Genomic DNA, 24,265 nt, shown 5'->3' with positions numbered 1-24,265 from the left:
CAGAGATGCCTTAAAAAACATGAACCCAGAGTTCCCATTAGGGCGCAGTGGAAATGAATCCCACTAGCAACCATGAGGTTACAGGTTCGATACCTGGCCTCGCTCCGTGGGTTACGGATCCAGCATTGCCGTGAGCTGTGGTGTAGGTCGCAGACGTCGCTTGGATATGGCGTTGCTGTGGCTGTGGCACAGACCAGCAGCTGCAGCTCTGATTTGACCCCTAGCCTGGGAACCTCCATATGCCATGGGTACAGCTCTGAAAAAGCAAACAAAAAAAAAAGAAAGAAACCTAAGCGCGTCCCACTCTGAATCCACTTCCTGGGTCTTGCAGCTGTGTTGGTAAATCGAGTCAAGACCCGAAAGAGGTCCTGCTACCTGCGACCCTGCTACCTCTCTCCAGGCTTTCTTCTCCCTAGAAGCCCACCTGAGGGCATGCCAGCTAGCCTTTGCCTTAGAGTGGGAGAAATTCGGGGACTAATAAAGCACTTGGTCTCATTCTTACAAGTGTGTTAGCACACTCACCACTCCTGTACACCTGGCTATCATTTTGTCCATAAGCCATCAAAAGTCCCACTCTCACCCTTAATATACATATGACTAACGAAACCGTGCTTGATATAGTCAATCCATTAGCATCTTCTATGAAATGCCCACGGCACTGCGTTAAAAAGTGTTTCTCCTAAATTCATGTCCACTTAGAACCTCAGAACGTGACCTTATTTATAAAGAAGGGCTTTCCAGATGTAATTCGTTACTCTGGAGCACAGGGAGCACTCTGTGTCCTTAAAAGAAGGAGAGACACAGGGACAGGGAGACACAGAAGAAGAGGGTCCCATGATGACAGAGCAGAGACTGCAATGACACGTCCACAAGGCAAGGAACGCCAGGGACTGCTGGAGATGCTAGGAGCTGGGAGAGGCGAGGAAGCATCTTGCCCTAGAGCCTTGGCCGGGGCCGGGGTGGGGGGTGGGGTGGGGGACTGCTGAAACCTTGGCTTCAGACTTACCGCCTCTGGAACTATGAGACAATAAATTTCTGTTGCTTTAAGGCACCCAGTTAGTGGTAATGTGTTATGGTTGCTTTAAAGAACTAATACATTTTAGTTCCAATAACATTGTTTTTTAGAGAAAGTATACTGATTTTAATTTGACATGAGAACTCTAGACATTTGTCATCTTTTAGCCTAAAAATTATCAAAACCATTGAAACAGGGCACAATTTCCCCCCGAACTTGCTACGTGGCTCCAGTTACAAAAAAAAAAAAAGGGATGAAAATCTTAAAAGAAAAATAGAAGTCTGAGTTTTTTTTAAGTGTATAAAAAAACCTCCCACAACACCTGTCGACATTGTTCCGTATGCTACAAAATAGCACCAATAAGAAGAGTAAAAGGTGTTAAAAACCACTATGACAGCATTTCTGAAAGGCAGCTTGTCTGACCTCCTAAAAGACGATTTATCGTGGAATAAAAAAGGAACTTAAAATCTCTGGAGGGAGGGTTGAGGTTTTATTGCAGTGTTCCCCACGCAGTCTCTTAGATGAAGGGAAAGTGTGAGGAATGTGCTTCTGCCCCGGCTGTCACTGTGCAGCACAGAGAAAGAGAAACTGCTTTAAAAGTAACCCTAGAATCCAAAAGAAGAGAAAGGGGGGTGATATGGCTATACATCTGCCCCTGACTCCCTGACTCTTTCTTAACTAAATAACTAACTGGCAGATGAATATCTGGGGACTCCTCAGAACTTTCCTTTTTTTTGATTTATGGGGCCGCCTGTGGAGCATATGGAAGTTCCCAGGCTAGGGGTCAAATCAGAGCTACAGCTGCCCGGCTACACCACAGCCACAGCAACGTGGGATCCGAGCCACGTCTGTGACCTACACTACAGCTCATGGCAACGCAGGACCCATAACCCACTGAGCAAGGCCAGGGATCGAACCCACGTCCTCAAGGATACTAGTTGGGCTCGTTTCCCCTGAGCCACAACAGGAACTTCCTCCTCAGAACTTTTTAAAGTTTTTTACCCCAAGAATATGGCCTCTGTCCTTAAGTTCAGAATCCTTGCATGTAAAATAGGCTGAACATTAGGGGCAAGACTCACATGTAACTGCACTGAAAGTTACCTCTTCTTTTCTTTCTATAATTGCATCCTGTCTACCCTAAATTCAGAAATTATTTGTGCCACTGCTTTCCTATGGAAATGTTTGAGGGTGTAACTAATTATTTTCTAATATTTTCTAATTATTTTCTCACACATTCTTTTATGCAACAGAATGGATTTAAAGCAGATGTACCATGTGTCAAGCCTCTCTTTGCCTAAAAAGTATAGTCCCTGAGTTTCAGACTTCTAGAAAAACTATGAACAATCGTGACTCAAACTCAGAATTTTAAAAGATTATTTTCTGACACAGCCACTGGGTCTGCTTATAAGGCCTACGGGATCTACTAGCTTAGGCAGCAAATTTTCCTAAGATAAATGAAATGTGACGAAGCTTTGCCAGCCGCTTCCCTTTCTACATCTGGGCAGGGACGAGACAAAGCAGTTATGCTGAGGCCAGAATACACAAGAATATTCTCACAGCTGAATTTGATACCAAGACCATCAAATTATGGGCCTCTTGTTCTTTTCCTAGAAGGATTCACGTGGAGAGAAGGTCATAAAGTCACCCATGAAAAACAAGTTTAATAAGTTTGATCCTTGTAGGAAGATGAGGTGTTGTTTCTTTTTATTGCCCTTTAACACAGAGCAATATAACTTGGGGTTTGTTCGTTTGTTTAAGTTGGGAGAGGAGCACCCATAATGCCACTATTGCTAGCACTGTCACCTCAGAGTTATCACGTTAGATTAAAAAGCCTGTGATTAGCAACCAAATAAAGAGAAACTCTTATAACTGCTATTGTTGTTTACTGATAGTTCTTATCATCGAAGGCACAATGAACTCTCATCCAGAACATGCAGAAATACTCACTAGATCCTCTGGAAGGGAACAATGGTCTGAGGTCTCCGGCTGCAAAAAATAAACAAAAACCAAAAACCAAAAAACAAGTGTTAATTAGGTTTAATTATAAAACGCTGACTTTTTTGGGGGGAGGGGCTATACCTGCAGCATATGGAAGTTCCCAGGCCAGAGGTCAAATTGGAGCTGCAGCTGCCAGCCTACGCCACAGCCACAGCAACACCAGATCCTTTAGCCCATTGAGGGAGGCAAGGGATCGAACCCACGTCCTCATGGATACCAGTCAGGTTCTTAACCTGCTGAGCCACAATGGGAACTCCTAAAATATAGTCAAGTGTCAATTTACTTTCAATAAGATATCCCTTTTCACCATCTAGAATGGTAAAGAAAAAAGTGTGATAAAACACCACAAGTGAGGGTGTGGGGAAGACAGATTCTCTTGTAAGGATGTTTTGGGTGGAAATCTAAAAGAATGCAACAACTCTGGGGAATAATTTGACAAAATACAAAACTTTTAAATGCCTGATGATTTGGCATTATTTTGCATGACTAATGATGTACCCGACAGTATGCCCTCCGTATCAGTGGGTTCCTCATCCACAAATTCAACCAGCCTCGGATTTAAAATATTCAAAAAGGGAGTCCCTGTCCTGGCTCAGTGGAAATGAATCTGACTAATATCCATGTGGATGCAGGTTCGATCCCTGGCCTCATTCAGCAGGTTAAGGATCCGGCGTTGCCATGAGCTGTGGTGTAGTTTGCAGACATGGCACGGATCTGGCATTGCTGTGCCTGTGGTATAGGCGAGTGGCTACAGCTCCAATTTGGCCTGTAGCCTGGGAACTTCCATATGCCGTAGGTATGGCTCTCAAAAGACCAAAAAAAAAAAAAAAAAATCTTTAAAAATTTTGAAAAAAATTACAGAAATTTCCAAAAAGCAAAAACTGAATTTGCCATGCACCAGCAACTATTTACATAGCGTTTACATTGTATTAGGTATTATAAGTAATCTAGAGATGAGTCAAAGTATATGAGAGAATATGCAGAGGTTTCATGCAAATACTACACTACTTAATATAAGGGACTTGAGCATCTTCAGATTTTGGTACCTGCGTGGTCCTGGAACCAATCCCTGAAGATGGGATGACTGTACATATCCAACCATTCTAATCTTGCTATACAGCAATAACTCAGAGACACTGAGTGTTCGTTTCCAGATCAACCACCACAATAAAGCAAATATTGCAGTAAAGTGAGTCAAACAAATGTTTTCGTTTTTCAGTGCATATAAAGGTTATGTTTATACCATACTGCAGTCTAAGTGTGCAACAGCACTAGGTCTAAAAAAACACTGTCTGTACGTTAAAAATGCCTTATTGCTAAAACACGCTAACTATCATCTGACAAGGCAGGATTGCCACAAGGCTTCAATTTGTAAAAAATGTTTATCTGCGAAGCACAAAAAAAAAAAAAAAGCGAATCGCAATAAAATGCGGTGAGGCTGTATTTTCTGGAGACCCTCGTCCATGTGCACTAAGAGATATATTAGAAAATGTTCAAAGGAGCATTGTTTGTAATAGAGAAAAGCTAAACACAACCCAGAAGTCCATGTAAGAGTAGAATGGAGAAATACATTGTATCATATTCACTGAGAATACACTACAACCATATTACAACATGGATACATCTCATAAGGTGAGTGAAAGAAGCCAGGCCCCAAAGCCTACGTACTGTATGCTTCTATTTGCATGAAGTTCAAAACCAAGCAAGACATCCACAGTGTTGCACATCAAAAAATAAGTAGGGTCTATGGCCATACCACCTGGAACCATCTCATCTGATCTCTGAAGCTAAGCAGAGGCAGGCCTGGTTAGTATTTGGATGGGGGAGGAGAGTAAATAAGGAGTTACTGTGGGGCTGGGTGGGGGTTGGGGAGCAAGAGATGGATGGTGAATGAAAAGGGGGTGCAAAGGGGGCTTCTAAGGGGCTGAATGATAAGTGCTTGTTTCCCTTTACTGGGATCTGGCTAAATGTGGATTCTGACAATTCACTGAGCTACGCCTTTTTTTTTTTTTTCCCCCATGGTCTTTTTAGGGCCACATTCATAGCATATGGAAGTTCCCAAGCCAGGAGTGGAATTGGATCTGCAGCTGCTGGCCTACGCCATAGCCAAAACAACGCCAGATCCAAGCCCCATCTGCAACCTACACCACAGCTCATGGCAACGCCAGATCCTTAACCCACTGAGGCCAGGGATCGAATCCGTGCCCTTGTGGATACTAGTCGGGTTTGTGACTGCTGAGCCACGATGGGAACTCCTCACTGAGCTATGTGTTTCGACTTGCGAATTTTCTATTTGTATGTAATACTTCAATTTAAAAAGTTACCTAAATAAACTGAAGATTGGCATGCCATATGGCCTAGCAAATCTGGCCCTTGGAATACATTCCAGAGAAACTCCTGCACCTGAGCACTATGAGAGACCTGCAAGAAAGCTCAAAGGAGCATTGTGTGTCACAGCCCCAAACTACAAACAACCCTCACACCTATCAATAGAATAGATACGCTGTGGTAGATTTACACAATGCAAAGCTACACAGCAGGGAAAATTAATGAACCAGAGCTCTAGGCACCGACATGGATATAGCCAAAAAAACCTCAAAGTTAAGTAAAAGAACAAGCTGCAGAGAAAAACAAACAACAGGATGTAATTTGCAACCAGTATACACATATGCAAAACTTTACATGTTATTTACTTTTCATACATATGCATCAACTCTATAACGAAAAGCAGAGGAGTAATAGATACAAAATTTTAAATATGTTTGTTCTTGGAGGAGATGCAGAGGAAGACAAGACTGAGGGGTACCCAGGGAGTTACAGAAGCATAGGTAACTCTCTGTTTCTAAAATTGGGTGGTGGGTACATGGCGAGTGTTTGCCTTCGTTCTTCCATTCCTTTCACACAAATTATAAATCCTCTTTGTGTCTGAGAATTGATTCATATTAAAACAAATGTACAGGAGCTCCCATTGAGCTTAGCGGGTTAAGAACCCAACTAGTATCCATGGTGATATGGGTTCAATCCCTGGCCTCGCTCAGTGGGTTAAGGATCTGGGGTTTCAGTGAGCTGTGGTGTAGGTCGCAGACATGGCTTGGATCCTGTGTTGCTGTGGCTGTGGTAAAGGCTGGCAGCTGCAGCTCCAATTCAACCCCTAGCCTGGGAACTTTCACATGCTGCAGGTGTAGCCCTAAAAAGACAAAATAAAAAACCCCAAAACCCCACAAAAAACAAAACCAAAAAAAAAAAAAAAACCACACAAACACTGTACATACTCTTTGACACGGCAATTTTATTTCTAGGAAGTGATCCTACAAAGCTATTCACTATGGTACTCTCACTAACAAGAAATGTTTAAATGTCACCTAAGTGCCCTTCAATCGCACCAAATTCATCCTGATACATTCATTCAATGGACCATTTATTATACAATCTTTTAAAGAGAAAGAGATCTTTACCTACTGCAATGGGAGCATCTTTAAGATACATTAAATGACAACATGCAAGCTCCAAAACGGTGTTCACTACTGTTCTTTTTAATGTGGTTTTACAAATAAACCTTTCCAGACTTTGTCCTTGACCGAAGACCAAGCCAAAGACCAAAGGGACTCTGGGCCAACAAAAACCATTAAATAAATATTTCTAAAGTTCAGGCTATGGGTGATAATTAATCAAACTAAAGCAGGAGGGTCTCAAAGGACAACTTCTTGGGTGGGAGGTGGGGGGGAGAAGAGAGTTTAAAGCTGGGGCTTCAGAAGACCATAAAGCCTTCAACTTGAAGATGGGTATAAAAAGAGGAAAGCATTTAAATTTTCCAAAGACAAGGACTGTGACACCTCCGAGCCATGCTGGCAAAAAGTACTTGATGTTGAAATACATCCAACTAGGTGATGAAAATCAAAATAAATACTTGGGATAGAAGGAACTTCGGCAAGACAAACTGTAGGGAGCAGTAATTGCATGTAAGCTCAAAAGCAAGCAATGAAGAGAATGCGGTCATAGGAAAAACCTGATATTCCAAAAGAGCAAACTAAAACAGAGCAGCAAAACACTAACAAAAACTGGGAGAGAGAAAAAGGAGAGGTGGGCTGAAGCACGGCGCCATTTACTTTTTCCCCTTTCATAGCAAGGTGTCCGTTAATATAACCTAAAATTGAAACATGGAATTTGTTTAAAAGCTAGAATGACTGCAACTTCTTAACATCCTTATCATGTATTTTCTTAATCTTTTATAGAGTCTTTAGAAATTACTCTCTCTTGAGATGAAGAAATAATTGTCCTGTGTTCAGCCACTTCTTCTTTCTTTTCCTTTTTAGGGCCACACCAGAGGCATATGGAAGTTCCCAGGCAAGGGGGCAAATTGGAGCTGTAATCTGCTGGCCTACAGCACAGCCTCAGCAATGCAGGATCTGAGGCACGTCTGTGACCTACATCACAGTTCACGGCAACGTCGGATCCTTTAATTCGCTGAGCAAGGCCAGGGATGGAAACCACATCCTCATGGATACTAGTCGGATTCGTTACCACTGAGCCATGACAGGAACTCCCCAGCCATTTCTTATTTCACTTTGGCTTCTTTTACTTCAATGATGTTGTATTAAACTCAAGCATTTTACATAAAACGAGCCTATATAGCACTCTTCCTTAATATGAAGTTATTTATCAGCCAGGCCCTCTCCTTTACACATGCATGAATACTCTTGAAGGAGTCGCATTTAGCAATGAGAGTGCATGAATTTTTTAATCGTCTCTGTTCTTTTGTATATTGCTTGAATTTCTTTCAATGAGGAACACATATCATTTGTCTAAAAACAAATTCATTCTACAGAAAACCTCAAACTTTTCAAAAACTACTCAAATTGAAGAAATTGCAAATGACACTCAGGAACAAAAATCAAGTAGCCAAACAAAGGGCCATTGATCATTTGACCAGTTAGTAGAGATGAAGTCAAAGTCAGATTCCATTATCAGCACGTGAGAAAGAGGAGAGATTCTGGATAACTCCAAAAAACAGTCACACCAAAGCTAGCTGAAGCTCAGGACAAAATGATTTGAATGTAAACTTTTAATGTAATCCTCACACCTAGTATTTGGTAACATAACATTATGCAAATGATCATATACATATATATATATGAACAACTGTTTAGAAACTTTGCAGAAATATGTTGAATGAAAATGGCCCAAAGGCGAGTATCTATTAAAACGGTCTGCTATTTTTGACTGCTCGCTCCTTGGCGGAACTCTTCTCAAAATATTACAATGATACGCCACTTGAGAAGTAATCTGGAGCACAGGGGTTGGTTAAGATCAGCACGGCCACGATACTGTTCCCACTACAGGACATGCTCTCCTTTGCCACACAGGCTCCCAGTACCTTCCTTACTCAAATGTCAGTTTCATCAGTGCACACACTCAGTCTGGAAAATCTTACCTACGCCCCAAGGTGAGCCCCTTCCTATTTTTTTCTCTTCTGTCCCTCAGAGGTTGAACTCAAGATTCCATTGAGGGCTAAACTGAAAGGTTTTATGACAGGACTTTTTTTTTTTTTTTGCTTTTTAGGGCCACAGCATATGGACGTTCCTAGGCGAGGGGTCGAACTGGAGCTACAGCTGCTGACCTACGCCACAAACACAGCAATGTCAGATCCAAGCCTCGTCTGTGACCTACACCGAAGCTCACAGCAACGCCACATTCTTAACTCACTGAATGGGGCCAGGGAGCAAACTGGCATCTTCATGGATACTAGCTGGGTTTATTTCTGCTGAGCCATGATAGGAACTCCTAGAACAGAACTTGTTAATTCCAGGACCCTGATCCCAAGCTGAGATCAATGCATTCTACCCTTCACTCCCAAATTATCAACATCAACAGTAAAAGAAGGATCCCACCATAAATACCACTGATACCAAAAGAAGAGAACACTGCCAACAACTTCGAGCTAACAAACTTGACAATGTAGATGAAATAGAAAAATTTCTTGAAAAACACAATTTTCCAAAATGGATAACCTCCAAAGTAGCCCCGTATCTGTTAAACAAACTGAATTTGTAATTTTAAAACTTCTCACAAAGAAAACTGGCCTCATTAGCGAAAAGCCTTCACTAGCGAATTGCATCAAACGTGAAATAAGAAATAATATCAACCATCCACAAACCCTTCAATAAAAGAGAAGAATATGCTTCATTTTATGAAACCAACATAACTCTGGCAGCAGAACCTGACAAGGGCATTATGAGAAAGGAAAATGATAGAAACTATATCCATCATGAACACAGATACAACAATCCTTGACAAAATACTAGGAAACTGAATCCAACAATACAGTAAAAAGGATAATACATTAATAACAAGTGGAATTTTTTTCCCCCCAGGAATGCAAAATTGTTTCAACATTCCAGAATCAGTGTAGTTTACCGCATTAATAGGTTAAAGGAGAAAAACCAGGGAGTTCCCGTTGTGGCTCAGAAGTAGTACCCATGAGGATGTGGGTTCAATCCCTGGCCTCACTCAGCGGGTTAAGGATCTAGTGTTGCTGTGAGCTGCAGCATAGGTCACAGCTGTGGCTCAGATCCCAAGTTGCTGTGGCTGTGGCATAGGCCTGCAGTTGCAGCTCCAATTCAACCCCTACCTAGCCTGCAAATTTCCATGTGCCACAGGTGTGGCCCTAAAAAAAAAAAAAAAAAAAAAAAAGGAGAAAAACCGTATGGTCAGCATAAAAGATACAGAAAGTACAGAAAAAGTACTTGACAAAATCTAACATCCTTTCAAAACAAAAATTTCTCAGCAAACTAGGAATACAAAGGAACGTCCTCAATCTGCTAACAGGCACCACAGCCAACATTACAAATGATGATAAAATACTGAACACATCACTCCTAAGGTCAGGAATAAGCCAAGGATTTCTGCTCCTCCACTTCTATTCAGTTATACTGGTGATCCTGACCAATGTAATATGGTTAAAAAATAAAAAAGCAAAATGATAGTTTTTTTTTTAAAAAAAGCAACAGTCTTTATCTGCAGTTGATACTGTAGAAACCTCCCTCCCCCAAAAAATATACAAAAAGGATTTACAGAATTTCTTTCTTTCTTTTTTTTGGATCTACGGAATTTAAAGTGAAGTCAACAGTCACTGGGTACGAAGTCAATGGGAAAAATTAAGCTGTACTTCTACATAATTGCAACAAACAACTTAAAAGATTAAAAATGAATTCTAGGAGTTCCCGTTGTGGCACAGTGGTTAATGAATCCGACTAGGAACCATGAGGTTGCGGGTTCGGTCCCTGCCCTTGCTCAGTGGGTTAACGATCCGGCGTTGCCGTGAGCTGTGGTGTAGGCTGCAGACGTGGCTCGGATCCCGTGTTGCTGTGGCTCTGGCGTAGGCCAGCGGCTACAGCTCTGATTAGACCCCTAGCTTGGGAACCTCCATATGCCGAGGAAGCAGCCCAAAGAAATAGCAAAAAGACAAAAACAAACAAAAAAAAAAAAGAATTCTACTTACAATCACAGAAAAAAAAAAATCTAAAAATAAATTTAACACAATTCTCAGAGATCCCGATGTGGTTCAGAGGGATCTGAGAAACTGACTAGTGGGAGTTCCTGCTGTGGCTCAGCGGAAATGAACCCGACTAATATCCACGAGGATTCAGGTTCAATCCCTGGCACTGCTCAGTGGGATAAGGATCTGGCTTTGCCGTGAGCTGTGGCACAGGTTGCAGATGCTCCTTGGACCTGGCGTTGCTGTGGCTGTGTTGTATGCCACCAGCTACAGCTCTGATTTGACCCCTAGCCTGGGAACTCCTAACTTCCATGTGTCCCAGGTGCAGCATCCCCCCCGCTCGAAAAAAAAAAAAATACATTCTCAGTGAAAACTAGAAAACATTGTTGGGAAAAATTAAAAGACTCTGAAAAGACAGAGAGATATACTGCTCCCATAGGTCAGAATAGGGGTCAGGAAACCTTTTCTTTAAAGCACTAGATAGTAAATATTTTATTTTCTGTGACGTATATGGTCTCTCTTGCAACTACTCTGCCACTGTAGCATGAAAGCAGCCATACTCGTCACATAATGACTAAACATAGCTGTGTTCCAATAAAACTTCATTTACAAAAATAGGTGGAGGGGGGCCAGATTTGACCCATGAGCCATAGTTTGCTGACTTCTAGATTAAAAGACAAAAAAAGGTTAAGATGTCAATTCTCCCTCAAATGACCTACAGATTTGATTCCAATCAAAATCCCCAAGTTTTCTATATACTTATAAGCTAATAATAAAATTCTTATAGTAATATAAAGGATCTAAAATAGCCAAGAGAATCTTGGGGGAAAAAAGTTGGAGGAATTTGGACTACCTTATTTTAAGACTTATATAAAGATACAATAATCAAGACAGCATGGTATTGGAGTTTCCGTCGTGGCGCAGTGGTTAGCGAATCCGACTAGGAACCATGAGGTTGCGGATTCGATCCCTGGCCTTGCTCAGTGGGTTAAGGATCCAGCGTGGCCGTGAGCTGTGGTGTAGCTCGCAGACATGGCTTGTATCCCGAGTTGCTGTGGCTCTGGTGTAGGCCGGTGGCTACAACTCTGATTAGACCCCTGGCCTGGAGCCTCCATATGCCTTGGGACTGGCCCAAGAAATGGCAAAAAGACAAAAAGACAAAAAAAAAAAAAAAAAAAAAGACAGCATGGTATTGGGGTAGGGATAAACAGGGAGATCAATGGATCAATGGAATAGAGTCCAGAAACAGACTACATGTATGGGCAACTGATTTTTTTATAATTATTGCCAAAATAATTCAATGGGTGAAAAAAACTGTCTTTTGAACAACTATGGAAAGAAAATGAATCTTGACCTATATCTCACATCAAAACCAAAAATTAACTTGAGATCCATTAGTGTCCTAAATATAAAGACCAAAATAATAAAATTCCTCAAAGAAAATACAAGAAACTGTGCAAGCTGAGAGTTGCAACAACTGCTCAGAAAAGATACAAAACGTTCTAAGCATAAAGGGAAAAAAAAAAAGGATAAATAAGGCTTCAAAAATTCAAACTCCTGCTCATCAAAGGACCTATTAAGAAAATGAAAAGCCATGACAAAGACAGGGAAAATCACTCAAGATAACATATCTCATTTCCAGATTACATCAAGAACTCCTACAAGACAAGACGAACCCAATTTTTAAAGGAGACTTGGATAGTTTCTCCAAGAAGAAACTATGAATGACCAATAAGCATCTGAAAAAAGGTCCAACATCACTAGTCATTAGGGAAATGCAAATTAAAATCACAAGGATAAACCAATGTATACCCACTAGAACGGCTTAAAATAAAAAAAATATACCATCACCAAATGTTGTAGTCTGGTACAACAATTGTGGGAAACCATTTGGTCATTTCTTAAACGTATAACTCAGCAATTTCCTATGCATTTATCCTTAAGAAAGGAAAACACAGGTCCACAAAAACACTTGCAGAGAATGTTCCCTACAGTTTCACTCATAACAGCAAAAAATCCAAAACAAATGTCCTTTAATAACAGATTACACAAACTGTGATATGTCCATACAACAGAACACTCCTCAGAAATAAAAACAAAAAAAAACTACTGATCCATGCAAGCACATGGATGAATCTCAGGAACAGTTAGAGAAAGAAACCAAATGCAAAGAAGTGAATACTGACTGATTCCATTTTACAAAGTTCAAGAGCAAGCAAAACTCTGCTTAGGGTAAAGTAATCAGAATAGTGGTTGCCTCTGGAAAGGGGAAAGGAAAACACTGGAATGTTTTAGGATGGTGGAAACACTGTGTATCTTGATTGGGGTGCTGACTACATAATGCAGACACTTCCCACAACTCAGTGAAATTCAATTAAGATTTGTGTATACAATTACAATATGTAATTATGCCTCAATTTTAAAAAAACAAGATGTAATTTTGTACATATTAAGAATAACAGGAGTTCCCATAGTGGCTCAGCAGTTAAAAAACCCGACTGGTATCCATAAGGATGTGGATTCCATCCCTGGCCTCGCTCAGTGGGTTAAGGAACCGGTGTTGCCGTGAGCTATAGTGTGGGTCACAGACGTGGCTCAGATCCTGCATTGCTGTGGCACTGCTGTGGCGGTGGCACAGGCTGGCAGCTTTAGCTCCAGTTCAGTCCCTAGCCTGGGAACTTCCAGATGCCGCAGGCTGAGCCCCGAAAAAGATGAAAAAAAAAAAAAAATACCACCACTCAATGAAGGTAAAGTTTTCATAAAAAGATCACTCTGGGCTAAAGTTCTTTAAACCTTTAAAAAGCAGTTTAGTTATCTGTATCAAGAGCCTTAAAAAAGTGTCTACCGTAAGTGTCATTAAGCATAAAGACAAGTTCTAGCAGGATAAATGAATCATTGAGGGCAGTTATCTACTGGGTAGGAAGGAAGAGATGGTTACGGTGGAATTTCATTTTTTATTCCCATATTTATGTGTGTGTGTGTATATTTATATATCCATGCATATATTCAACCTACTTTTTTAAAACCTGAGATTATATTCATAAAATACTTACATAAAATTTAAAACAATAAAACATAGAACTCCTAAATGTTCATACCCTTTTTTTCCCATTTTTTTACCTTGGAAAATCTTCCAAATATGTTCACGATAATTATGATTCACTTAAATAATATTTGTATCTTAAACCCCAGGCTTTTAAAAGTTTGATCATAAACTTCATAAAGCTCTTCATTCATTCTTTAACAGGGAATTTGAACTCAGAAAATACTCTGCAGGTAAAAACTGCATATCTTTGTGAATATACTACGAACCACTGTTTCAAAAGAGTGACTTTTATGCTATGTGAATGAAATCAAAATTTTTAAAAAAGAAAGCATCTTGTTTCTGAGATGACAGTGATTCCTAATATTCTTTAATGGACTGATGGAACCAGAAACATTGCATAGATGAATGCTTTAACACATTTAAGATATGAAAACTTTTTTTTCCTTTTATGGCTACACCCACAGTATATCGAAGTTCCCAGGCCAGGGATCGAATCTGAGCCACAGCTCTGGCAACACTGCATCCTTAATCCACTGTGCCGCAGCGGAAACTCCCAATGAACACATTTTTATTTATTTATTTATTTTTACTTTTTATTTTTTTGTCTTTTTGCCTTTTCTAGGGCCGCTCCTGCAGCATATGGAGGTTCCCAGGCTAGGGGGTCTAATCAGAACCGTAGCCGCCAGCCCTACACCACAGCCACAGCAACGTGGGATCTGAGCCACGTCTGCGACCTACACCACAGCTCGGGGCAATGCCAGATCCTTAACACACTGAGTGAGGCCAGGGATCGAAACCACAACCTCATGGTTCCTAGTTGGATTCGTTAACCATTGAGCCACGATGGGAACTCCACATTTTTAAACACTTAATAATTGCTGAATCCCGAAAGAGGCACACTATACCAACTGTGGAAGACTGCTAACTGCCCAAACATATACATTCACCCTTCTTCACTTAAGAACAGGACTCAAATTTCTTTTTTTTTTTCTTTTCTTTTTTTGGCTTTTTAGAGCAGCACCCATGGCATATAAAGGTTTCCAGGCTAGGGGTCAAATTGGAGCTACAGCTACTGGCTTGCACCACAGCCACAGCAATGCCAGATCCGAGGTGCATCTGAGACCTACACCAGGTCATGGCAACACCGGATCCTTAACCCACTGAGTAAAGCCAGGGATCAAACTTGCATCCTCATGGATGCTAGTCAGATTCGTTTCCGCTGAGCCACAACAGGAACTCCAGGACCCAAATTTCAATGCTGCAACATGCCCAGTTATAAAATATTTTCTTCCTTGGTCCCTATTGTTGTTCAGAGTAGCTGCATCATCTTGTTCTGGCCAATGAGCTAAAAATAGAAATCTACTGTTGGAACTTCCAGGAAAGCTCCTGGTTTCCCATTAAAAGAGGGAGAGACTTGGCTGGGACACCCCTCTTGCCCTTTTGTCTTTCTCATTTTTTCTGCTTAGAATTTGGAATGATGGCTAACAGCACAATGACCATCTTACAGTTGAACTGTCTTGTGGTTATTATTATCAGAAGGAGATTTTCATGGGCAACCACACCACATCTGGACAGTCTGTTTCTAACCTGCTTTATAATGTGAGAAAAACAAAATCCTTAGTTGATTAAGCCATTGTAGTTAAGGTTCTGTTACACCTGGGACAAGACAATCCTGATTCAATGACCAATATGATGAATGAAACAGAGACACCATTACGATGTACCGACAGCTAAATGAACCTATCAATTAACTCAAAACGAACGCTGAGAGAGATCATACCTTAACAGCAGTATTTGGTTTCATACCACATCTGTAGGTCTTTGCTATCTGTGGGGTAAGCTGGATTTCCTTGGTAAGTTGCCTCCATTTTCTACACTCAGGTTTTGTGCACTGAACCTGGATGGAAAGTCAAGTCAAGGTCAATGAGTTGGCGCATCCTGCGCTAGCATTTCTATGGCTCATCCTGAGCTAGCATTTCTATCTTCCACCTCTCACTCAGCCATCTTCTCCACATGGTTTGGTCAACAACCACTCAGCAGTTCCAAGCGTTTTTTCTCCCCCTTGCACCATGGCTACCCATAAAAGCCCACTTTAACCCCATCAGGCTAATTTCTAATTCAATACGAGCTCACGCCCCAAAAAGTGAAAAAGGGATCAGAATACTGTCATCAAAATGGACTTCTAGCTCTAACCTAAGGAAACACTCAGAGATAAATTTAGTTGCAGTTCACCAAAAGGTATCACACTAAATGCAATGTGGTATCTTAGACTGTCTCCTGGAATAGTAAAAAGACACTAACGAAAACACTGATGAAATTCAATTAAGTCTGTATGTACTATAGTTATTAGTAATGTACCAATGTTAATTTCTTAGTTTAACAAATAATCCTGGTGTGTTAGATGATAACATGAGGAGAAACTGAGTGAAGGATATATGGGAAGTCTGTACTATCCTTGCAAATTTTCTATAAATTTAAAATGACTCTAAAATAAAAGTTTGTTTTTTAAAAAAACACTCAGGTATCTAACCACCAGAAGAATGAAGCTGGACCCCTACTTCACAAACATACAAAACTTAACTCAAAATGGATCAAACACCTTAATGTAAGAGCTAAAATGATAAAATTCTTCGAAAAAACATAGGAGTCCATCTTCCTATCTCAAATGTGGCGATGGACTCTTAGATACGACACAAAAAGCCTAAGCAATGAAAGAAAAAAAGAACAAGTTGAATTTCACCAAAATTAACAACTTCTATGGGGAGTTCCCATTGTGGCTCAGGGGTAACAAACCCAGCTAGCATCCATGAGGACGTAGGTTCAATCCCTGGCCTTGCTCAGTGGGTTAAGGATCCAGCATTGCCATGAGATGTGGTATAGGTCACAGACACAGCTTGGATCCTGCCTGGTTGTGGTGTAGGCTGGCAGCGATAGCTCCAATTCGACCCCTAGCCTCGGAACCTCCATATGCCAAGGGTGTGGCCCTAAAAAAAAAAAAAAAAGGCAAAAAATAAAAAAAGTTCTTCAGAGTTCCCCTCATGGCTCAGAGGTTAACAAACCCAACTAGGATCCATGAGGATGCGGGTTCGATCTCTGGCCCCACTCAGTGGGTTAAGGATCCAAATTTGCTGTGAACTATGGTGTAGGTCACAGACTTGGCTCGGATCTGGCGTTACTGTGGCTGCAGTGTAGGCCGGCAGCTGTAGCTCTGATTCAACCCTAGCCTGGGGAACTTCCACATGCTGTGGGTGCGGCCCTAAAAAAAAGTAACCATGAGGTTGCGGGTTCGATCCCTGGCCCCATTCAGTGGGTTAAGGATCTGGGGTTGCTTCGAGCTATGGTGTAGGTCATAGATGCGGCTCGGATCCTGCATTGCTGTAACTGCGGTATAGGCCAGCAGCTACAGCTCCAATTCGACCCCTAGCCTGGGAACCCTCATATGCTGCGGGTGCGGCCCTAAAAAGACAAAAGACAAAAAAAAAAAAAAAGAAAAGAAAAAAGATTAAGAGATATTTGTACCAAACTTAGCAATGGCCATCACCAGCTGGTGATGAGTCTTTAGTTTCTTCTTTACATGGTATGTTGAATTATGTGATTTTCCTACAAAAATTAAAATGTGATTTGCTTTAACAGTAATAGAAAGAAACGTAATTTTAAAAATTTTCCTAAAAATTGGTCTTTTCATCCATTTCTCCTGCTTTTCGCTCCACAAATGCTTTACAGAACAACAAAGTGTTATCTTTTTTTACCCAGTAGGGGAGCTGCTGGTCTGCCATGAAAGCTTTTGGACTAGGTTCAGTTTTTCCATTGCTAGTCCATATTTTTTTCCATGTAGTATATTTGTCATATCCATCCTTATGGCTGAAAAAGAATAAAAATAAATATAGCATGCTATAAGTTATTCAGGCTTTCAAAATAGGAGGAAGATATAAATCTTATGTTAAAGGACATAATCAGTCATATTATAAGGAGGGGACGTTACCGTGGCACCCATAGAACAGGTTGTACTCCTATCAGTTTTAGTATCTAAAACTATTCGGAAGAGATGGCTACCTCTCCATCCATCACCCACTAGTTTTCAGAATCCTCCCCCCCCCAATTTTTTTTTTTTTTTGCTTTTTAGGGCCACACCCGCAGCATATGGAGGATCTCAGACTAGGGCTCTAATCAGAGCTACAGATGCTGGCCTACACCACAGCCATAGCAATGCTGGATCCGAGCTGTGTCTGCGACCTACACCACAGCTCATGGCAAGGCCAGATCCTTACCCAATGAACAAGGCCAGGGATTGAACCCAAAACCTAATGGTTCCTAGTCAGATTTATTTCTGCTGCGCCACAACGGGAACTCCCCTCCCCCCAAATCTTTGCATCCTGCCCCCACGCACTGGCACAGAACAGCAAAGCGGCTCCTAGATTTTTCAGAATTTGCAAACTAAAGAGAATACCTGCTTCATGGCAGGTACTTTTTGAGCCCTGAATGGGCATACACATATGCATGCACACACACTACAGCATCAAAGTTCTGACACGCTTGGAGTTGGCACAGGAGTGGCTGAAAGCGTGGAATAATTCAGTAAACCTGGGGGCTCGGTCTTAATCTTCTGACTCCCCCTCCGCTGCCCAAGCCACTGTCCCTTCCACCACGGAAATGTCAAACAATTATGAGAAACAAACCTTCTATAGTAATGGTCAAAGCACTCGTTACAGAAATGCTCCCCACAGGAGAGGTGGTACCATCGGGACGTGTAACCATTTTTGGCACATCTGAAAAACAGCAAAAAGAGGCAGCTCTCATAATGAATAAGCATGTCTTCTCATTTTTCAAAAAACATTTATCAAGTACCTCCTACGAGCCCATTTTGCCTTGTCTTCACTTAAAATCATAACAACCAGAAGATTAAAAACAGAGGAAACAGAAAGTCCAAATGAGACATAACACTGCGTGGTGAGGACCCAGGGACTTAGCTCCGTGGCACCCAGCTGCTGGCCCATCTGAAGGGCCTGAGACTTGGGCCTTTTACCAAGACTTCCTGGAGTGATGATAGGGTTTTAAGACTGGGAAGAAGAGATGCCAGTGTGCCTGCTACACATGTGCGAAGGAGAGAAGTGTGGTGTCCAGTGATTACATCTGGCCCCATACTGACAGTGAACAAATCTGGCCAGCTGAATCTGGACCTTCCAGCGGGCAATCTGGCAGATAAAACCTGCCACACGGCCAGTAATGTAGTAAGAGAATGAAAAATGCCACGACGAACAATAATACCATCTCTTCGTGCTTTAAAAAAAAAAAATACCCACTAGGATTTGTTTTCCAGGTTTTATTGAATCCTAACTGAAGAATTCTGCCTGGAAGTAAAAGTCATGGGTCATCCCAATACAAAATGGCAAGGGTGCCGTCATCACCATGGTTGTAATGAGATGCTACATATCTGCTGGAGGAGGGGGTGTGTTACACGAGGGAGAAAAGACGAAGAGGGAAATAAGCATGGTCTCTACAGGGAGCTCAAGGCTCTCTCTACTGTGCCCACCGCTACCCCCATCCCATTCCCAAACCATCTCCCCCTCCCCCAGGTAAAGGCACACCTATGGAGGATGGGAACACGGAATGGCCACTGTGCAGCGATGACAGGGCTCGTCAACGGGGGCAAGGGGCGGGGGGGCTCCAAGGTGGGGCGTGTGGTGTGTAACAAAGCCTACAGGTAATGTCTCTATGAGTAGATAAGAGTATCTGTAGGTATCTTTAGGAAGACTGCCTTTGAGGATGAATGAACGCTCTCACCAGGGAAGGCAGGGAAGGTGAGGCCAAACACAAGACACGCCATCTACACAGACCTTTCAGAAGCGCTTGCAAAGCACACAGGACACGTGGCTGTACAGCCTGCTTTCTCACATTTCCTGTACTTCTTCTCCGACCCACCGTCCTCATCCTCGTCTGTCATCTCCGTGGCTTTTTTCTTCGCCTGAGAAAGAACCAGCTGCGTTTAAGATGCCACAGTACGGCCAAGGGTGGAGGGAGCAGAAGGTCTACTACTGAAATCACTTCCATGTTAGAAGTTCTAAATGGGAAGGTCAACAGCATCCTGGCAGGGGGTTAAGGCCTGACGCTACCGCAATCTCCTTGAGACTGCACACTGTGCAAATAATTCACTAACTTGCTAGAAATATAGCACTAGCACTTGGACAACGGGTCTCTCAGTAGAGAACTAAAATGCCTATGAGCTTCTCTTGGGAAAAAGGTGTATCCGTCAAAAAAAAAAAAAAAAAACCACTCTCAATCTAAGACTTTTTTTCTTAGTTATATCTTTTCAGTACTGCACATTTAGAAAACTAGTAACATTCTAGAAAAAAGATTATATCATTCAGTATTTTAAGGAAAAAACAAAACACAAAAAACCTACAAGAGAGATGGCAGGCAGTAACCCACCAACAGCACTGACCAACTACAAGCTGAGGTCCAAATTCCTATGAATGACACCAAGCCAAGCATGCTCTGGCCTCAGCTCACATCCTGGAGACAACCACACAGCTGTGATTCCCCGAACACCCCACAGTGATTCACACACCATGCCTTCATCTCTGCAGTTCCCTCTGCCCGATATGCTTTTTTCCTACCTCCTAGCCACTTCTTCACACTGATGATCCCAAGGTGAATTTCTCCACTAGACTGCAAGTTCCTTGAGGGCTGGCATTATCCCCTTTCAACTCTAATTCTTCAGTTCCAATCACAGTAAGTCTGCGGCTCAAAACAAGTGCACTGAATGAACAAATAAAGGAGTGATACCTGCCGACCAGAGCTCCTCAAAGGAAGGCTATCTGGAGAGTGATCAAAAGATGCTTTTTTCTTTGTCCTCCCCCGCGGCGTTGCCATTGTATCAGAAAATCTGTCAAAAATAAAGAAACAAAACACCCCTCCGCAAAAAAAATTAAATATTAGCATCCGCCAACATATTCAAGAAACAAACAAAACACCCTCCGCAAAAAAAATAAATATTAGCATCCACCAACATATTCAAGTTCTTATGCAGTTTACGTGGTAAGAGTTTATGTTCTGCAGTTAGACTGAGCCTGAAGCCATTGCTTTCACGTAACTTAAGACTAAGCCTCAGTGTTCTCATGTAAAATGGGCACAGCAGGTGTGACTATAGCATCAGTGAGAGGATTATGAGAACTGGCTTAAAGCACTAGGTCTGGTAGAAGTACTCTAAGTATTATAAGTAGACCCCATACCAATGACCAATAAACAAATGACACCACTGTTTATAAAATCCAATGAGTGAAAATATCTAGTTTTTGCCTGTTATGTTTCTATCTCACCATGTCTTCCCAGTTCCTGAATTCTGACCTCTTACTATACTTGAAAAAGAAAACTCAATTCTTCCCTCTCCATAAAACCCAACAAATAAATCTCAGGCACACTGTCTTGCCACTACTAAACATAAGGATCTGGGTTAGTTGCTATTATCTTCCACAGGCACACTTTTATGAGTCCTCAAACTGTGCTGCTCGCAGTTAAACATTAAGAACCAAAGGCCTACAAGAAGAATAATGCATAAAACCATGAAAGTTTAAAGAGTTATCGTGTTAGTATTTTTCCAATTAAATTAGACGAGGAATGAAAAATGCTTAGCATAAGCACTCAACAGTATATGGATCCTACAATTATCACACATCTCCTTCCCAGATCCATCAAATTTACTACACGCACATACACTCACACAAAATAAGAGCATGAGTAATAGACCAATTAGACCCCTAGCTCCAATTAGACCCCTAGCCTGGGCACCTCCATATGCAGCCAGTGCGGCCCTAGAAAAGACAAAAAAAAAAAAGCACTTATGATTTTAAAGTACTACTGTCCACCTACAAATGTTATATACCACGAAGGCTTTCTGGATCACATTTATATTTTCAAAAGGCTCTCCAATCTAACAAATCTCTTTATATAAAAGATATATTCCACATTAGTCATACAATGAACCATGAATAAAGCCTATGTAAATAAGTATACAATGAACCATGAATAAAGCCTATGTAAATAAGTGTATGTGTGTCGTGTGTTAAGTCTTACAGCAAACATCTGAGCCTAATGTGGGGTTTAGGAACATAAGTAAAATCAGGTTCATGCAACACTTGACTGTGTACCTGGGAATGCAAGCACTCTCAAAAGAAAGCATAGTTTCTGGAAATTCCATCAAACATTTTAATCCAACTGTATACTTGAAAACATTTAATTGCAATGAAGAATGATGCAATTCAAGAAATGGTTAAGAGGAAATGAAAACATTAGCTATAAAAGCCGTTAAGAAATCTGTGTTGTGGAGTTCCCGTCGTGGCACAGTGGTTAACGAATCCGACTAGGAACCATGAGGTTGCGGGTTCGGTCCCTGCCCTTGCTCAGTGGGTTAACGATCCGGCGTTGCCGTGAGCTGTGGTGTAGGTTGCAGACGCGGCTCGGATCCCGCGTTGCTGTGGCTCTGGCGTAGGCCGGTGGCTACAGCTCCGATTCAACCCCTAGCCTGGGAACCTCCATATGCCGCGGGAGCGGCCCAAGAAATAGCAACAATAACAACAACAACAAAAAAGACAAAAGACAAAAAAAAAAAAAAAAAAAAAAAAAAAAAAAGAAATCTGTGTTGTCTGGGGAAAACATGATTGAAGATTTTTAGGGGAGTACGTTTCCTTTAATTACACAATTAACAGTTATGGATTATTATACAACTACAGATGTGATAAATTCATTTGAGTAATTTAAAAAAGGAAGAAAAAAATGGAAGAAAAAAAAGTTATGTGCCTTCATCCTTTTTGACACTGTAATTTCTATATTTTCACTATTGCTGGGTTCTTGGGACTTAAAATGGAGGGAAAAAATTAAGTTGGAAGGATTACTTAATTGCGCTTTTAAATATAATTTTAGAAATAAGGATCCAAAATGTCATTAAAACAAACTAGTATACTGAAAGCGCCTTTCCCCTTGTTCTTCAAATTAATAAACACACCTAACTTTAAATAAAATCAATTTGTTTCAGGTTTCAATATGCTTTTATGAGCAATTTCTTCCTAATTTTAAATTCACAGCATTGGTCTTCTTTTAATGTGACAAAAGTAAGAAAAAATGGTTTGGGGGGCATAAGTAACCAAGCGGAAATAGCAATGTCTAGATTTCTGCTTTAACAATTCCTAGGATTTTTTTTCTGAAGTAGCTTATTCCAAAAAAGTGTTTAAAAACACACACAAGATTCATAAAAATATGAATCTAATGGACTTCACGCTGGAATACAAATTTACAGTGGCATTAGCATAATTTCTCAAAATAGGATAAACGACTAGAAACTTCTTCAAAGACAACAGGAATAAAAATTTTCCTTAGGGCCACTTAAAATTGCTCCCACAACAATCGCATTTTCCGAAATGTGGATCCAATTCAATTGCCTGAATGCTTTGTTGACTACTTTCTCTGCCTGGAAGACAATTAATTATTGATGGACATTTTCTCATGTACCTCCTCAAGAAATTCTCTTCCACTCGCCTTCCTTCCATTAAAATAGATTTAAAAAAAAAAAAAAAAAAGGCGAAAGAGCCTTGAGTTGTGCGTGCACAGGAGTGACGGATCTCCCCAAATGGAGTGGTCTGTGAACTTCTGCACGCCCCCCCCGAGGGAAGGCTGGGCCTCCATCTGGCTAAGTTCCAGATCAAGGAACCCCCATCTCGCTACAGCTGGGCCGGCCTCTTCCTTCCTCTTTCACCTGCCAGCTGCTAGGCTGTTGACTAACAACTACCGTAATCGGGGCCGCCCCCTCGGGGTCCCGGGTCCCAGAGGAGTTACCCCAGCAACCTGGCAATGCCGACAGCGTCTCAACGCGTGGTAGCCGCGCTGGAGTAAAACTAACCACACCTGCGAGGCCGTGCGAGCTCCTCGCCGCCACGCTCTCGGCTGAACCAACAGCGAGGGAGTTCCCACTCCCGTACTGGGGGGTCCCCTCACCCCCGCCCCGCAGCAGCTACTCCCCAGGTGAAAGGGCTCTGACAGCCCCCAGGAGGGAGTCTCAACGTTCCCAGTGCAACCTGCAGCTGCTTCGCTTTCCGAAAAGCTTTCTCGTCTGCTCTCCGGAGTCTGAGAAGCAACAGCCTCCCGGGGCTCACCTTTGCGCTGGAGGCGTGCAAGGAGTCACGGGGAGAAGGCACTGTGTACAGAAAGGAAACATTGTGGGGAGGGGGATTAGGAGAGACCCGCAACGCAGCGATGAATCCGGGAACCCCGTCGCCGTAACAACCCAGCCCGGGAATTCCCCCTTCCGCAGGCAGGGATCCCCACGCCGCACCCCGCTCCAATCCAGGGAGGGAGGTATAAGCCCCTAGAGCACCCATCCACCTCCCACCCTAGCCAGGAGCGCTGTACAGCGGCAGAATGAAAGCTTGCACCCTGGCCAAGCTGCTTTGTGCAGAGCTGTCACCCGAAATCCGCCGCCGCCCCCATGCCCGCCCCGGGAGCCGCGTGTCCCCCACCTCCGAGCGCGGGCGAGACAGTGCGCGCCGTCCCCGGCTGCCGGCGCCTCTCCCGAGCCGCGCGCCGCGCGCCCAGGACCGCAGGATCCGCGCCGCGAGCCGCAGCCCCCGCTCGGCCGCCGCCGCCGCCGCCGCTTCCGCCCCTGTCACGACGTGACCCGGGGTGGGAGGAGCCGGAGGGACCGGGGAGGAGTGGGGTCCCCGCC

General features: G+C 42.3%; 1 protein-coding gene across 4 annotated transcripts in view; it reads right to left on the bottom strand.

Annotated features, from left to right (window-relative positions):
• Positions 1-24,209, bottom strand: part of KDM1B (lysine demethylase 1B) — a 55,817-nt gene extending 31,608 nt beyond the window's left edge. For 2 of the 4 annotated variants that reach the window (XR_014809635.1, XM_013977460.3), the window contains exons 1-8: positions 24,060-24,209; positions 23,697-23,737; positions 20,338-20,465; positions 19,389-19,516; positions 18,231-18,320; positions 17,304-17,415; positions 15,335-15,451; positions 2,963-3,001 (exon numbers count right to left, since the gene is read on the bottom strand). Coding sequence is in view for 2 of the 4 variants with exons in the window: in XM_013977460.3 (XP_013832914.1) it covers positions 2,963-3,001; positions 15,335-15,451; positions 17,304-17,415; positions 18,231-18,320; positions 19,389-19,516; positions 20,338-20,424 (573 nt within the window). In the remaining 2 variants the exon portion in view is untranslated. The remainder of the gene's footprint in view (positions 1-2,962; positions 3,002-15,334; positions 15,452-17,303; positions 17,416-18,230; positions 18,321-19,388; positions 19,517-20,337; positions 20,466-23,696; positions 23,738-24,059) is intronic. The other 2 variants (XR_014809634.1, XM_001927844.6) reach the window with 1 other exon arrangement.
• Between the last annotated feature and the right edge of the window lie 56 nt (positions 24,210-24,265).

The sequence above is a fragment of the Sus scrofa genome, chromosome 7 (assembly GCF_054392235.1).
Source record: "Sus scrofa isolate SSC_HxYL_T2T_F1_AM1 chromosome 7, Sscrofa_HxYL_maternal_Yorkshire_Landrace_v2.0, whole genome shotgun sequence".
NCBI lineage: Eukaryota > Metazoa > Chordata > Mammalia > Artiodactyla > Suidae > Sus > Sus scrofa.
This window is presented reverse-complemented; position numbering and strand designations above follow the sequence as displayed.